Genomic DNA, 15,235 nt, shown 5'->3' with positions numbered 1-15,235 from the left:
TATAGCTCACTTGATATATACTTAAACAGATAATAGTAACCAACAAACTCTTAACGCTTATTGTGTGATATTTAGTGATTGATGAAACCTCCTCATAAGAAAATTAATTTGTCTTCTGCGTTATTTCTGTTGGTGTGTTGATTATTGAAATGGTTGTGTTTTAGGTTTATATTACATGAGGTTAATCAAAGGAGTGGTGAGTCTTACGTATGTATGTACAGATTTGGCCTTATCATTTTTTGTTGCTTCGTTTATTTCTTTCGATTAAGTCATGCTTATAACAGCTAAGAAACGTTGACAATTGTGTTTCAAACAAAACCTATAATACATAGTATTACCATAGATGTCTGCAATATGAATTTAGGTCCAGCTAGAAAGAATGATCTATGTAAAAGGAATCATGAGGCTAGAAAAAAATAGAAGAGATTCTACTTATTAAGTTGCTTACAGTCTGTATGGATAGTATGACTTGAAAACTTTAGTCTTGGTATTGAATTTGGTAAGCTTTCTCTTCAGATCATTGGCTCTTTTCCTCCTCTATTTCGTTATTCGTAACAACAGATTTGCTAACCGTGGAAGCAAATTGTAGCGTGATGCAGTAAACTATCAACTCAAGTAAGAGCTAACGGAAAGCCACTGGTATGGACAATAAGTAAGTAATTTTGTTCAGCTTTATAAACACTCTTCTACATGACAATTTCAATCCAATATACAGCTCACTTTCCAGTTTCAAAGTACATTTCTCTCGTGCGTTCTCCTGTATTTGCGCTTTGGTTTATGAGATTAAACTGAATAGGTTGTTGTTATTATAAAGAAAATTACATAAGAAATCCTTGCAGTTGGTTTGGGACATTCTTATACAATCTTAGACGTACATTTAATAAATGAGAGTATTAAAATAGAGGGGATTACAAAGATGCCTTATAATTTATTTTCAACTTTTAACACTTGCTGGATTTAAAAATGAGCAATATTTTATTACCAATGAATATCGTGTCTCCTTCATCTGCTCTATAGAACGTATAGAGGCAGTTTTAACATGCTAAGCTACGTCAAACTGTCCATAATATTTTGCTTGAATACCTTATATCAAGAGATGTTGTTCTTTCACATTCTAATAATGTTTATTCCACTATTCGTTTGAGATGCTCGACATATACATACCACTAAATGAATTCCTCTTTTCACAAGTCTAGAGAAAAGAAAGTAAAAACCATTCACTAGGTGAAGTTTTTATTATTTGTTTTATTGTGCATATCTTTTCCCAAACTCATCCACTTCTATGGTTTTGATGTACCTGGGAAGCACACAATGTTTCGAGTGTATGCAGATGAGTCAGCTACAGGGAGTTGTAGCATAAACTAATCTTCAGTTACTGATGGTTGTATGATTGTGTACATGCCTACTTGGGGTCCTTATAGTGTTAAACTGGTCAGAGGTGGAAATGGATCAAAGGTTGTTTATCGCCCACACCTGCTTTAAATCATAGTAATCATCAATGTCATTGATAAATTGTAAAATTAATTTAACAAATCATGAACTACTTGAAACAGGAATAGAAGAAAATAGAGATAATGTGTCTGCCCTGTTGTTATCCCTGTCTTTGATGAGAATTAATTGTTGCCTTTGATGAGGTTCACTGCTATGGTTTGATACCTCATTTTGAGGTTGAATCATTATTGCGTTTTAATCTTTTTCTGCTCTGTTTTTTTGATGTATTTTAAACCATGGGTTGCTGATTTTGTATTGTATTGCTGCTGAATTCTTACACTTCTGATCAAATTTCAGTCTACTATTGCTATGTGTCGAGCTAAATTTCACTTTTGGATATATTTGAGCCAATGGTTTGCCTATATATTTGGCTAAACTTTGCTGCACTTTTAAGTTAGCTAACTGCTGCGCTTTTTTCAAAATATTGCTGCTACAAATGTTGCACTTTGGACAGAAGTTGAGGCCTAAGGATTGCTGCATTTTTGCTAAACTATTGCTGCATTTTTTAGCTGATTGGGTTTCATTATTGCTCTGCTTTTTATGTTGCTATTATCGCGTTGGTTGCTAGAGATGCACTGCATGCATTCCTACGTTATTTCTACAATGAAAAAATTGAATACTATATGCATGGTACTCAAAGGACCCATAAGAATGTATCAACAGACCATCTGAAGAAGATAAATTGCACCATATATAAGATAGTTAATGGCTATCATGCATATCGAAATCCAAATTAGCTTGAATAATCAACATCTAAATCGGCTCTATCCTGATATTTTATATACAATATGAACGTTTATTAACAACAATATTTTTATTTTTACTAGGAATAAAATTGTGTACTACATATTACACTGTTTAAATTTGATTTATGAAATTACATTGGATATATTGTTATTGTTCAAATTTAATTTATGAAATTATATTGAATATGTTATTATTGTCTTTGATAGGACTCCTGTCTAACATCATTAGAATCATCTTCTCATGAGAAAGACTGACAAAACTGTCCTTAACTCTCTTTTCTTCACCATATTTCATAAATATAAAGTTGCAATTATTACATGGTTATAGATGAACTATATTATTTGAGCACTCATCAAAAGGGAAATTATGGATGTTTCATTTTCTTCTATCAGTTTTAAGAGTTTACTGTAGTGGGGGTCATGTAATAATGAAGAATATGTAGAAAAGATTAAAAAAAAAGAGTCAAATAAAATTTTTATGAGCTTTCAGTTTCTAAATTTCGGCATGTTTTCTGAAGTACACCCAGACAAGCAGTTAGAAGTATATGCATTTTGATTATTTTTGTTTTTAAATATGAATTTGGTTAGCATTTAAAAAGTGTAAGAAGGCTTCTTTTGTCCACTTTTACAAAAAAAAAAAAAAAATCTTAACTTTTTTTTTCCTCTCAATTGCTGGACCACTACTTGTTGTAACAAATCATGAACTAATTGAAATAGGAATGGAAGAAAATAGAGATAATGTGTCTGCCCAAGAAAGAACTTCTGAGAGAAATTTGCGTCGTCGTACCAGATATGCACAGATGTCACCAGAGAGAAAGCAATTATTTTTATCCGAGCTAAGAGAAAAAAGGGCTGAGTCAAAAAGACAAAAACACCTTCATCAATCAAATACTACTGCCGCTCTTACAATCAGTAGTTCTTCATTATCGCCTCAGGAAGGTTAGCTGAGCATATTCTTATCTTCCTTCTATCTTCTCAATATCTACAATTATAGTTAGACGCTACTACTCTTACTATAGCTATTTTCCTCATTTTGTAGTTGAAGCTTCTGAAGCCACAAACCTACCAGTTACTTTAACTACAGGACATCATCAATCAAATAGTACTGGCGCCCTTACAATCAGCACTTCTTCGTTATCTCCTCAACAAGGTTAGCTAACCATATTTTAGGTAAATCTGTTGTAAAAAAAACAGCAAAATTCTGTTAGTAGTTTTCACGTATAGGATCAAACATAATGGACGCGTACTGCACTTACGAGAAATAATAGCTGAAATTTTCCTATTGGGTTGGGGGTTATCGAATCTTCACAGTTCACATGAGTTGCTTCTCCTCTGCCTTTTTTTGGTTTGATCTGCTAAGAGTTTGGTTTCCATATTGTGCTTTGTTCTATTTTTTATATGATTATATNTATATATATATATATATATATATATATATATATATATAGTCATATAAGTGTGAGTTAACCCGCTAATTATTCCAATCTATGAGTTGACCCGTTAATTATCCCAATATATATGGTGAAATTGTTAGGGTTTAATTAGCCATATCCTAGTAAGTATTAGGTTTGAGTATACCTTGGGAATGAAAAGAAAAAAAACTAGCTAAAATTAATAAATAACTTATTCTGAATTTTTATAATTGAAAAGTAGCTATTATAATAAAGTTTTGAATTTCAAAATATCGTCATTGTAAATAGTAAGTAAAGAAAATAAACAATGTATAGCTTTTTTCAACTAGTCCATTTTCAAATCATCACTTGAAATGCCAACACTCGCATCAATTTCTTTTTGTAAATAATGAATATTTTTTAAATGTTACAATGAGATAATGTTATAAAATATATAATATGATATAATATAAAAAAATTGATATTCTAATACAGAGAACTTGTCTATTATAATTAAATAATCAGTTGACTAAAATGTAAACTCATTCATCGACAAAACTCATTCATAGTCCTAATTAATGGATCACAATTTCAAATACACACGCAAGTCACACATGACTATAAAGCTAATAATGAAATTAATTAAGACATTAAACATAAAACTGGAGCTGCTGATCAACATGCAAATATCTTTTAAGGCTAATGATGAAATTTATGCTTTTTTTAATTTGTCAATATATTTCATTCCAATACTCGAATTATGACATGTTTTATTTGTAAAACAAAAAATTAAGGTCTTACAACTTTTTAAAGTTTATGTGAGAATTAAATAAGCTAACATATTTTAATTGATTAACTTATATTATTCTCGTAAGAGACGCTTGAAAACACAAACACACAAAAGCTTTTTCAAAATTTTAGAACCAAATATATGAAAAGCACTTAATCACCGTATTTGATTAAAAAATATTATAATTTAAGTATCTAAATGATAAATTCTCACAAATTTAAGAGACAGGGAATACATTCGACCTTTTGTTATTTCATCAACATTACAGTAAAAGAAATTATTACAAACATGTATTAGAACAAAATTTCATATTTAATGGAGAGGAGATGCATAGGGTGTAGCAATTAAATAAAGATCTTTCTCTTTTCTAGCAGATATTCCATTTGCCTCAGTCATGTCCAAATTACTTGCACTAATTCCTTCTGGAAGTTTCCAATCAAAATTGTAAAGCAAATGGGCTAATGGAAGAGTAACAAGAGCTAAACCAAATTGTATTCCTGGACAAATCCGTCTTCCAGCACCAAACGGGAGAAACTCAAAGTGATTTCCAGTAAACTCAATAGAACTATTCTCAAATCTCTCTGGTATGAAACATTCAGGATTTTTCCAATTCTCGGGATCTCTTCCAATTGCCCATACGTTAACCATGACTTTGCTTTTCAACGGTATAGTAAATTCATCTATCTCAGTTTCCTCCCTGCATTCTCGCGGGACCAACAAAGGAGTTGGAGGATGTAACCTGAGCGTCTCTTTGATCACTAACTTTAGGTAACTAAGATTTTCAAGGTCAGTATCGATATCGTCATCACATGTTTTCTTTCCCATGACTTCTCTCACTTCAGCTTGTGCTTTTGCCATGATATTTGGATTTCTCATCATTTCTGATAATGCCCAAATAACCGTTGAAGATGACGTGTCAGATCCTGCTACAAACATATCCTACAAGAAGTACGGTCAAACAAGTAAGTAATTATAAAACAATCTACTTTTAGGAAAAAGGTTCGAAATATATCTGAACTTTGACCGAAATTGCTGCAACAATTTCAAACTGTGATTAGGATCTATTACCTCAGCACTATTTAATAGTGTATTTTAAAGGTATATATGTGACCACATGGACAAGATCTATTAAATAGTGCAAGGGCAAAGAGTCATTTCCAAAGTTTGGGATTATTACAAGTCAGCGTTAGGATATATTTCAGATTTTTTTTCCTTTGTAAAATAAAGATATTAAAATGACCATGATGAAAAGGGATACACATGCACTTACAAGAATAACTGCTTTTATGTTGTCATTTGTTAGGGGAACTGGAAATTGACCGCTCTCCATGACTCTTAAGAAAACATCGATCAAATCTTCAGCTCCAGACTCACCATTGCAACTTTTTCCATTAGCGCGATTCTCTCTATGAACATTGATAATGTTGTCCAAGACTTGATCAATCTTATAACGAGCATTCATTAGTTTAGATTCCATGCCACTAATCCCATGTAGATATTTTTTCGAAGGGAACAAATCAGCAAGCTCAAATCCACCAGATAATGATTGTGCTTGATGAATCAATTTTATCAACTCACGTTGATCTTTACACACGTTCCCAAATGCTGACCTACATGTCGCGGCATTCATAAACCATAGAAGCTTTTCAACTAAGTTGATTGGCGAATCTAAGTTCATTGATGTAATGGATGATAAAAGATTTGAAAGCTCATCTTGTCGAATAGGGGTGAATGACTTGACCATCTTGGCACTAAGTAGCTCAAGGACAGTCAATTTACGCATATGTCTCCAATAATCACCATATGGTGAAAAGGCAATGTCTTTACAATTGTAACAAATAATCTTTCCCATCATAGTTTCTGGCCTAGATGCAAAGGCGAGGTCATGTGTTTTTAGGATTTGTTTGGCCATGTGTGAGGAGGATACAACTACGGTAGGAACTTCTCCGAGTTGTAAGTACATGATAGGACCATATTTTAGGGACAACTTTTTGAGAACTTGATGTGGTAATCCACTTGTCAAGTGATGCACACTTCCAATAATAGGTAGCCTCCATGGGCCTGGAGGAAGCCGAGTTTTCGGCTTCCTCCATTTTTGAATTAGAAGAAATAGGAAGGATATGAATAGAAAAAAGGAAACCAAGTGTTGAAAATCCATCTTAATTTGTAAAGGAAATTAAAGAATGGAATTAATTCTACTTGATGTGATTTTCAATATTGAGATGGTTATTATTACTCGTTATATAGAGGGCAGTAAAGTTGTTGGTCATCAAATCTAGTGTCCAGGTTGGACTAAAATAAGACGTTGGACAATTAAATAGCCACCTTGCTTATCTTAAATCCAAATAAGCCATCTATTTTTGAAAAATCAATTATAAATAAATGGAATGAGTTACAACAAGTGATATATATATATATAGATATAGATATATATATCCACTCATTGATCCTATGATATTGGTTATGGGGATATTACTATTTAATTAAAAGGTCAAAATCGACTCCCAAGGTCGACTTTTAAGCAATATTGATCAACCTCAAAATAAATTATACAGATCGATATAAAAAATCAACCTTCAAAGATCTTCTTTTTGTTAATAATTTTATTATTATGTAGAACGAAGTCAATTTTTACTGTGAAATTGGTGCATTTTTCCCCTTTTTTGTGCTAAACAAAATGACTTCTATGAGGTAAATTTTATTTTAAAAAATAGTGTGTGTCTAAGTGAGACTAATAATATGTGGTTGAAAGATACTTCAATTTAATTAACAAATATGATGTTTTCAAGAACTGTTACGTACACTACATTATACCAAAAGAAACTTCACAGTAAACAGGCCACATTCAACTAGTTTAATACAAGTGCAAATATTATATAGATGGTCTATGCAACTAAATTATGAAAATGATTGAATCTAATTTAAAAGAATAATTTGCTCATGCAAAAACATTTTATATCATACAACACGTTGACTAAAACTCCTATATTTAAATTTATTGTGATGTATACCCTCAAATCTTTTATTGACTCGTCTAGACTCTAGACCCTTAATAATTATGAATCCCTCACATAGCCAACGAATTTTATTAATGGCATCGAATGTATCAATCATTTGATTATTTTTACTAATAATTTTAATAAAAATTCGTTTTTGGGGTGCTTTGTATTATCAAATGATATCAGAAGGATTTGAACACATAAAAGAGTAAATTATTATTTTTGTTCATTTTGAAATTTTAAATATAACATTTTTTATATATCTCATGGATGATATGTTTTACTCTGAAGTTTGTACAAGATAATCAGAAGTAAAAATGTTCAAGACCATTTATTTTTCATAATTATTGATGAATGTAATTCCTCCATTAATTAGGTGGGTGGATAATTCAGGTCCAATTACTATTTGACGCCATGGAGGTCAACCCCCTTTCCCTAGTTATCGAAAGAAGTAAAGCAAATAGCGAAACTAGAAATTTCATTAAGATTGTTATTTTTATTTTAAATATATATACATAAAAATAGTTATTTAATTTTGACCTTTCTATGTAAAAGTATAATCTTCTTATAAAGGGTGCTAGCTAGTGAATCAATGGTTGATATATTGTTTAACGATAAGTTTATTTAATCGAGTCTGGAGCCTAAAGGGTATAAAATATTAACAAAAATTTAAAAACGGTATATAAAATTTTATATCAATCAAAACAGCAAAATCGCTGGAACAACAGCGTTTCCTCCACCAGAAAAAGCAAAATTGCTGCTACTGCAGCGATTTTGTAAAATGTGATTTTTTTTAAAAAAAATTACATTTTGCAAAATCGTTGTTGTTACAGCAATTTTGCCGTTTTGATTAATATAAAATTTTATATACCATTTTAAATTTTTTATTAATATTTTATATCCTTTAGGCTCCGGACTCTTATTAATGTTCTTGCTGGTGGCTTTTCTTTTAATTCAATTTTATTTATATATTTAAAAATTTAAAAAGGCTTTTAAAGAAGTTGCAGCTTGTAAGTTGCAAGTTGCAACTATATAATTTTCTTTTGAAGTGGATTGAATTTATACTAAAGGGTAAGATTAGTCCTAACGGTAGGTACAAAGTTGTCTCATAAGATAATCAAAATAACATATAAGCATAATATCCTAAATCACACAAAAATTACAATGATATGAAAAAAAATTGATATTGCTTTTTATTTTTATTTTTATTTTTATTTTTATAGTGTTTATTCATATTTCTCATTGAATATATATTACATAATATAATATTATCCAAAAATAATTTTTAATGATAATTAGTTAATGTCAATAACTTAAATTGTCATTAAATTCGTTTATTTAGAACTGTTTTTGCAAATATTCCTAAAGCGCATACTGAAATTGAATTTAATGATAGTTTACTAATACTATTGATAAAGGTTTTATCACTCTGTCAACGTGCATATTTATAGCCGCTAAAGTTATTTTGTTATAGTGTCATAACAAATTTTACATGTGAAAAATCACAAAAATTGTAATTAATTACTAGATTAATAGATATGGGCTCATTATTACGTTAAGAAAATAATATATTTAATGCTAAAAATTTCTAAAATTGAACTCACGAAAGAAATTCTAAAATCACCTCAGATTATATCAAAAGTATGACTATTCATCTTGATCAGAAAGTGTGAATCAATGGTTTGTAGCCCAACACAGGACTATGATTCACACACATATATGAATCATAATATAGTTCCCAAAAAAAAGAGTTTTACGTACTAATTATCAAAATTAATGGATTAAACTTTGAATAAACCACGTATATACAATAACTGCCAATAATTTTACTGCAACAAAAGAAGAGAGATTGACACAAATTTAAGCTACTTTGCTAACATTTTTCTTTTGGGAAATACATATAGTCGTCAATTACTATAACTCAGTTGGAGAGCTGTCCACACCTTCACTCCAGTGAGGGTTCGAATCTCACTGTATTTCCCAACTCGTCAAAACAAAATAAAAGAGTTGTCTATTGACTATATATATATATATATAAATGTTACTTACAATATATCATATTTCTTTGATGAAAATTCAAGTGATCCAGAAGACTTAAATTAGCAACTGGATGGTCATTGATGAAGCAAAAAACAGGACATACACTAAATCTTTCATGTAGATTCCTGAAATGCAAGAAAATTTTACATAATTAGTTTAAATTATGTGCCGTAAACAGATTATTGGCCCTCAAATTATTGCCATTCTATAATAGTCAGGTACAAATTTGGAGAAAAAGTAACTTTCTTCATAAGAAAATCTATGACACCAGAAAAACTGGAATAGAATTGTAACATCTAATTTACTCCGGCACGAATTCAAATTAGTTGAGTCAGTTTTAGTATTGGATACATTTACCCAATTAGGGGAAAAAAGGTAACTTTCTAGTCTCTAATTGTGATCTGTCGAAATTCCATAAAGGAAACCGCGTAACTTAATCAGTTTTTACTGTTAAATCAGCTTCATTAATCATATTCATTATTGTGTAGGGAGGCCAATTTTTTGTAGTAGTACCAACATATTAAGCTGATGTATGTGAATTGTAATTACAAGATTAAACGAGTAATCCAACGACTTATCAAATAATCAGAAACGCGTTCTAAATAAAGTGAATCACTGGAGTCAAGTTTTTAGCCAGATAAACAAGGCTGTAGCTATTGTGCCCATACCTTTGCTGAGCTGAGAGGATGTTGCTTTGGGAAGTTCTGGAAGTGCAGCTGCTGCAAAGTCATTTGTTGTTATCAAAGTAAATGACAATCGTTTAACGAAGGGATAATCAGAAGGAGAGGAAAATGAAAGTTGTAAGATGTTTGTGATTGTAAAGGAAACATACTCTTGTTGCAGGTAGAAGCAGAATTAGAATATGATGAGGACCAAGGAGCGGCCACATTGTCATTAAGATCACAAATGAAGCCAATTCCTGAAGTCTGGTCATATGTTAAATCCGTTGGTAAGCTGGGAAAGAGGCATCCCGATTCTACAGAAGATTAAAAAAGAATCAGTCGAACATGAGAACAAATGACAGTGAGGTGAAAAGTTTCCATATGACGATTGCAATTCTCTAAAGAGATAAATATCATTCAATTGTTGAGCAGAAAGAAATACTACAGAAATCAGTGAAGTATCATTCATTTGTGTCGCTTTCCTAGCTAAGAGTGTCATGTCATGCATTCAATATGTCAAACAATGTTGTACCTAATAAAGCAAGACTATATTATATGCCTCGGAAAGGATGTGTATATAAGCAACAAATGATATGTTATATACCAGAAAGGGAAAAAAAAGACAAATTTCCGTGATAAAGGTCTACATGTCGATAAACCAACAACAAACTGGTGAAGTTATAGTACCGTACTTCTGAAAGATCAAGATTCAACAAGTAAACTAAATGGAATCAGATATTCGGACTCAATTTACTTTCATCTGTCTTCTACTTTATGTGGCAACATATGATTATAAAGATTTTCCTATTATTTAGAGTTATTCATTACCTTTTTCATCCACTGATGCATCAGTATGTCGCAAATGAATCCAGGGTTCCCGCAGTAAGAACAAATTGAACGCCCAAACAATGTCAATAACCAACAAGTACAAAAGAAAATAATTGCAGAATGAAAATATGCTGCAAAGGAACTGACCCTGAAGAGAAAAATCCTTGAGGTTTACATGGCAAATGTCAAAAATATTACTGGTGATATTTGCTTCTTGCAACTTCTTGCCAAGCAATGTAGCACAATTTAAAGCTTGGAGATTAGTGACGAAGCTTTGCTGTTGCAAGCGCGACAAGTAACTATTCAGTGTGTTGCAGCAGGATGTCTGATTACTTGTTTCCTCTCCACATTCTTTGGAAATGTTCTTTATGTCCGGAAACACCAATGGACATGCTAATAGTTCAGAAAGAAGAATGAGCCTAAATTAATCATCTCAAAATATCATATTCCAAATTAAACACGACACATTATGCTTGGCATCAGTCACAACTGTTAGAGGGCAAAGTTAAATTGTTTAAATATCACATTTTCTCATGCCAGAGGCCGAAAACAATATGCAGACTTGTAAGATTCAACTTGTAGCTTTTAGTTTCCGAAAGAGCCCTAGCTTTAAAACAGCTTCATCGAATTTAGTACCATCTGGCTTCAAAGTTAGATTATAAATGTTTTTCCTTCCAAACTTCCTGCACTTACATTTGTTTATATCACAGCTTGAAAATACTCTGATGATTCTATTAGCTGAAGAAGGATCGAACTTGCTGGCCATCCATCGTAATATAATGCTTTTACAGTCATTTATAGATTTTTCCGACAAGTTAGGGGCACCATTGGAGGTTGTCACATTTTTATGCCTGAAAGCTAAAACTTCCGCTGCAGCAGATATAGCATTCTGGCAAACTTGGTTGCAGCACTCAATAGTAGGATCTATTTTTCCACAAGAAGCCAGCAAAGACGATGTATCTAAACTGTTTTCGATTTCATTAACATCTATAACAGGACAAGATGATTCTGTAAGATTGGAGGGATCCACAGAACAAATCTCAAGAAGTTCCTCACTGGCACCTTGACTTTCTAGAATCTGTTCGACATCCGAAAGGCAGTGCCTAGCATGAGTGACATTGAGTGCAAGACTTTGTGACTGACTACTGGCCTGCCCTACAAGAACCACTAGGCTGGCATCGAATTGAGGACAACACACTACATTAGCAAGATATGGAGCAAGCGTAGACCAGCAATCTGTTGCTGTTGTTCTCAAAATGCTATCTGCAGCTGAAAAGTTGAATGCACAATGTCCTGAAAAGTTATAAAGGATTCATCAGTAACCGGATTATATCAACTCGGTTAAATCTATTCATACTTGATAGAACAATCCCTATGATCTCATTATGACTATAAGCCTAAAGGTGAACAAGTCAGAAAAGGCCTAAATATTTTTCTTCAAAATGTTGGTAATGTGATTACCTGATAATTTAGGCATATTAGTGTATGTAAATGGCATGAATGGTGAAGGTGCTTGCAAAGGCAACATAGCTTCAGGAGCCATGCTAGGAGTGATGTCTGGAGAGGCATCATTATGAGTTGTACTTAATAAATCAGAGGCCGGAATATCACTCTCTTGAGATTTATGAATTCCTGAAACTGGAAAAGGCTATGAGTTCAATTGATGGCATTTCATCGCATCAAACAATTACGAATCAATTGAAATTGAAAATCACTTACAGAGAAGCAACACTATTGAGACTTGAATCATGAGACTCATTTCTTCAAATTTTGTTTACGTGTATAAACGAAAGATATTTATTGTGTGTGTAAATTGATTAAGCATGTGGTGTTTGTCAAACATCGTAATTCCTGCATACAGCTATAAGTAAAAGAGTGGAGAAGAAGAGGCCGTGCTCTCGCTTTCGAATGAAGAATCCTCACGTGCCATAACTTTAGCTTAAATTGATTCGATTGCTTGAAGAAAAGAAGCGGTGTTTCCTCCATTGGAATTTTGACCTGTGCCAATTCCCGTCTCCTGCGCGCGGGAGAGGAGACGGAACTATCCTATAAATAAATATTCTAAATCTATTTTGTTTTCACCCAAATATCCTTACAAATCAATATTCTTCGTTTCAATTTATGTGATACGATTCATTTTATTTTTATTTAAATGGGATCCTTAGTTTATAATTTTCATAGGTAGTCTGATCTTTTTTTTAATTTCATATTCAATCAAAACACTTTATATAAAATATTGAAATGGAAAGATGAAAAAAGTATGCACCTGGTGTTTGATCTAAGAATGTACTTCGATTAAAAATTGGATAAAAAATACACATAGTAAACAAACTGTTCTAATTATTGAAGTTAATTTCCTGAATGTTACTCGATAAATTGTTTTCAAATATCACTTTTATTTGATTTAAGACAAAAATATCACTCGATTATAAATGAGTTGATTTGATATCAATTAAAACAAATCAACTCAAGATCAAATAATTCAACATTATATGTATACACACTATGATACTATTGTAATAATTTGAAAAGTTATTTTTTTAAAAAAAAATTATATAAAAGATTATCATTTTACCACTCTCGATAGTTAACCTGAGTCACTTTTGATTAGTTTGTGAAGTTGGTTAGAAATTTTAAACTGTTCGTGTACTTATTGTGAATAATCAACATATAATATTTAGATAAGTAATTTAGTTAATGGTTAATGGGTCAAGTCCATATTATAAATAATAGGGATAATTGTATATAATAGCAAACTAATAACCTAAAATAAATGGAGTAGCTACGGTTTGATTTAATTGTGCTCCATAGCAAACGTTAGCCAAAGTTTGTCAGTCGCCTCTCTCCCAAAATTCTCGCTCGTCACTCTCCCATTCTCGCTCGCCTCTCTCGCTTTATATACAGAAGTGTATAAATTGTGTTTCTGTTTTGTATAAAGCGAGAGAAAATTGTATATACACATGCAAAAACATATATCTTCGTGCTATACACTTAATTATACAATTTACAGACATTTTACTTCAATTCAATTGTAGACAAATGCAAATTTTATACAAATATTGCAGCGAAAAAGGCCAATGAATTATACAATTGCGAATTATACAATTGCAGTGAAATACAATTTTCTCTCGCTTTATACAACAGAAGTGTATAAATTGTGTTTCTGTTTTTGTATAAAGCAAGAGAAAAACATATATCTTCAATATATATACATTTTACTTTGTTTCAGTTGTACGCAAAGCAAATTTTATACAAATATGCAGCGAAATAAGCAGTGAATTATACAATTGCAGTGAAATAGGATAACGAATTATACAATTGCAGCGAAATAGGCCAACGAATCATACAATTTGGGCCAGCGAATTATACGATTGTATATGTATAGCGAATTATACAGTTTCTATGTTTGTTATGGAGCGCAATTATACAAACTTTGCTATAGCATATAAATATGAATTTTTTATTTGTTATATGTGAAAGTTGCCCTAAATAATACTCTATCCCACTTAGCCCATGTAAAAAATAAATAAAATCAGAATTAAAAGTAATTACTATTATTATTTTTAGTCTAGCACGAAAGGACAAAATTAGTTGCGGCTAAAATCGATAACCGAAGAAAACATTAAGCGACCTTTTGTTCAGGTAATGTAATCATCATCATCGCCTGGAAATTTTTTGTATTTGTATATTTGGATAAAAACATATTGTGATCGATGAATTTAGGTGGGCCCATATATATGTGAAAAGTAAGTTTTATTTTTTTGAATTGGAAGTGGAAATTGATATACCTATTCTAATGTATTGTTTTGTATTGGAGAAACAAATACCTTCATGACATATGGATTTTATTATTAGATAATGATTGGATGGTCCTATACTTACTAATGATTGAATAATTACATGTATTTTGACATTGAAGTCATAGTCTGCACATTAGTTTCTTAGATTTAACGCACTGATATAGTAATTGACGTTAGGGTTTAATTTTAATTATTTAATTATCATTATTATCATTGAATATTTCTTATGATTATTACATAGTGATTCAAGTTTTGATATATAAAACTAGAGAATTCAGTTTATGATATTTGAAAGGATTGAGACTTAAATCTAGGCTTCGAAATTGGAAAAAAAAAAAGAGTTGACATGTTAACAAGATAAACAAATTGATTATGTATTTGGATAAGTTTTTGGGTCTAGACCTGATCTATAGTAAATTGAGTGTTGTTAGTTTCGAAATCTTATTGTAATTATTAATGTGAATAGATTGCTTTGAGTATGAGCAAAG

At 31.4% G+C, this 15,235-nt stretch overlaps 3 protein-coding genes across 4 annotated transcripts in view; 1 reads left to right on the top strand and 2 right to left on the bottom strand.

The window, feature by feature from the left end:
- LOC114077865 overlaps positions 1 to 3,572 on the top strand; it is a 6,620-nt gene extending 3,048 nt beyond the window's left edge. Inside the window, exons 3-4 of the mRNA XM_027918216.1 lie at positions 2,976 to 3,176; positions 3,277 to 3,572. Of these exons, the coding sequence (XP_027774017.1) occupies positions 2,976 to 3,176; positions 3,277 to 3,392 (317 nt within the window). The 3' untranslated portion in view covers positions 3,393 to 3,572. The remainder of the gene's footprint in view (positions 1 to 2,975; positions 3,177 to 3,276) is intronic.
- A 1,071-nt stretch (positions 3,573 to 4,643) lies between these two features.
- LOC107025604 (premnaspirodiene oxygenase-like) lies at positions 4,644 to 6,611 on the bottom strand. Its single transcript, XM_015226374.2, has 2 exons — positions 5,689 to 6,611; positions 4,644 to 5,357 (listed from the first exon to the last, which is right to left on the bottom strand). Exons 1-2 carry the CDS (start codon positions 6,574 to 6,576, stop codon positions 4,731 to 4,733), a joined length of 1,515 nt encoding a protein of 504 aa, XP_015081860.1. The 5' UTR covers positions 6,577 to 6,611; the 3' UTR covers positions 4,644 to 4,730.
- Positions 6,612 to 9,223: 2,612 nt separating this feature from the next.
- LOC107025625 (uncharacterized GPI-anchored protein At1g61900-like) lies at positions 9,224 to 12,978 on the bottom strand. Of its 2 annotated transcripts, none has more exons than XM_027918714.1 (8): positions 12,667 to 12,978; positions 12,409 to 12,585; positions 11,641 to 12,240; positions 11,095 to 11,340; positions 10,948 to 10,959; positions 10,290 to 10,433; positions 10,126 to 10,176; positions 9,224 to 9,582 (listed from the first exon to the last, which is right to left on the bottom strand). In XM_027918714.1, the coding sequence occupies exons 1-8, from the start codon at positions 12,704 to 12,706 to the stop codon at positions 9,512 to 9,514; spliced, it is 1,341 nt and encodes a 446-aa protein (XP_027774515.1). In that variant the 5' UTR covers positions 12,707 to 12,978; the 3' UTR covers positions 9,224 to 9,511. The 2 variants fall into 2 exon arrangements, with proteins under 2 accessions (XP_027774515.1, XP_027774516.1); XM_027918715.1 differs by having other exon boundaries at positions 10,126 to 10,173.
- Between the last annotated feature and the right edge of the window lie 2,257 nt (positions 12,979 to 15,235).

This window comes from Solanum pennellii, chromosome 7 (genome assembly GCF_001406875.1).
Source record: "Solanum pennellii chromosome 7, SPENNV200".
In the NCBI taxonomy this organism is placed as follows: Eukaryota; Viridiplantae; Streptophyta; class Magnoliopsida; order Solanales; family Solanaceae; genus Solanum; species Solanum pennellii.
The sequence above is the reverse complement of the archived record's forward strand: the minus strand, read 5'-3'. Positions and strand labels throughout refer to the sequence as shown.

What these genes read in the sequence shown, in the direction of transcription:
- LOC107025604 (XM_015226374.2), bottom strand. Translation starts at nt 6,576, where the DNA reads ATGGATTTTCAACACTTGGTTTCCTTTTTTCTATTCATATCCTTCCTA. An exon ending in ACATAAAAGCAGTTATTCTT is followed by an intron (nt 5,358 to 5,688) that starts GTAAGTGCATGT and finishes TACTTCTTGTAG; the next exon opens with GATATGTTTGTAGCAGGATC.
- LOC107025625 (XM_027918714.1), bottom strand. Translation starts at nt 12,706, where the DNA reads ATGAGTCTCATGATTCAAGTCTCAATAGTGTTGCTTCTCT. An exon ending in CTCAATAGTGTTGCTTCTCT is followed by an intron (nt 12,586 to 12,666) that starts GTAAGTGATTTT and finishes AGCCTTTTCCAG; the next exon opens with TTTCAGGAATTCATAAATCT. An exon ending in TAATATGCCTAAATTATCAG is followed by an intron (nt 12,241 to 12,408) that starts GTAATCACATTA and finishes ATAACTTTTCAG; the next exon opens with GACATTGTGCATTCAACTTT.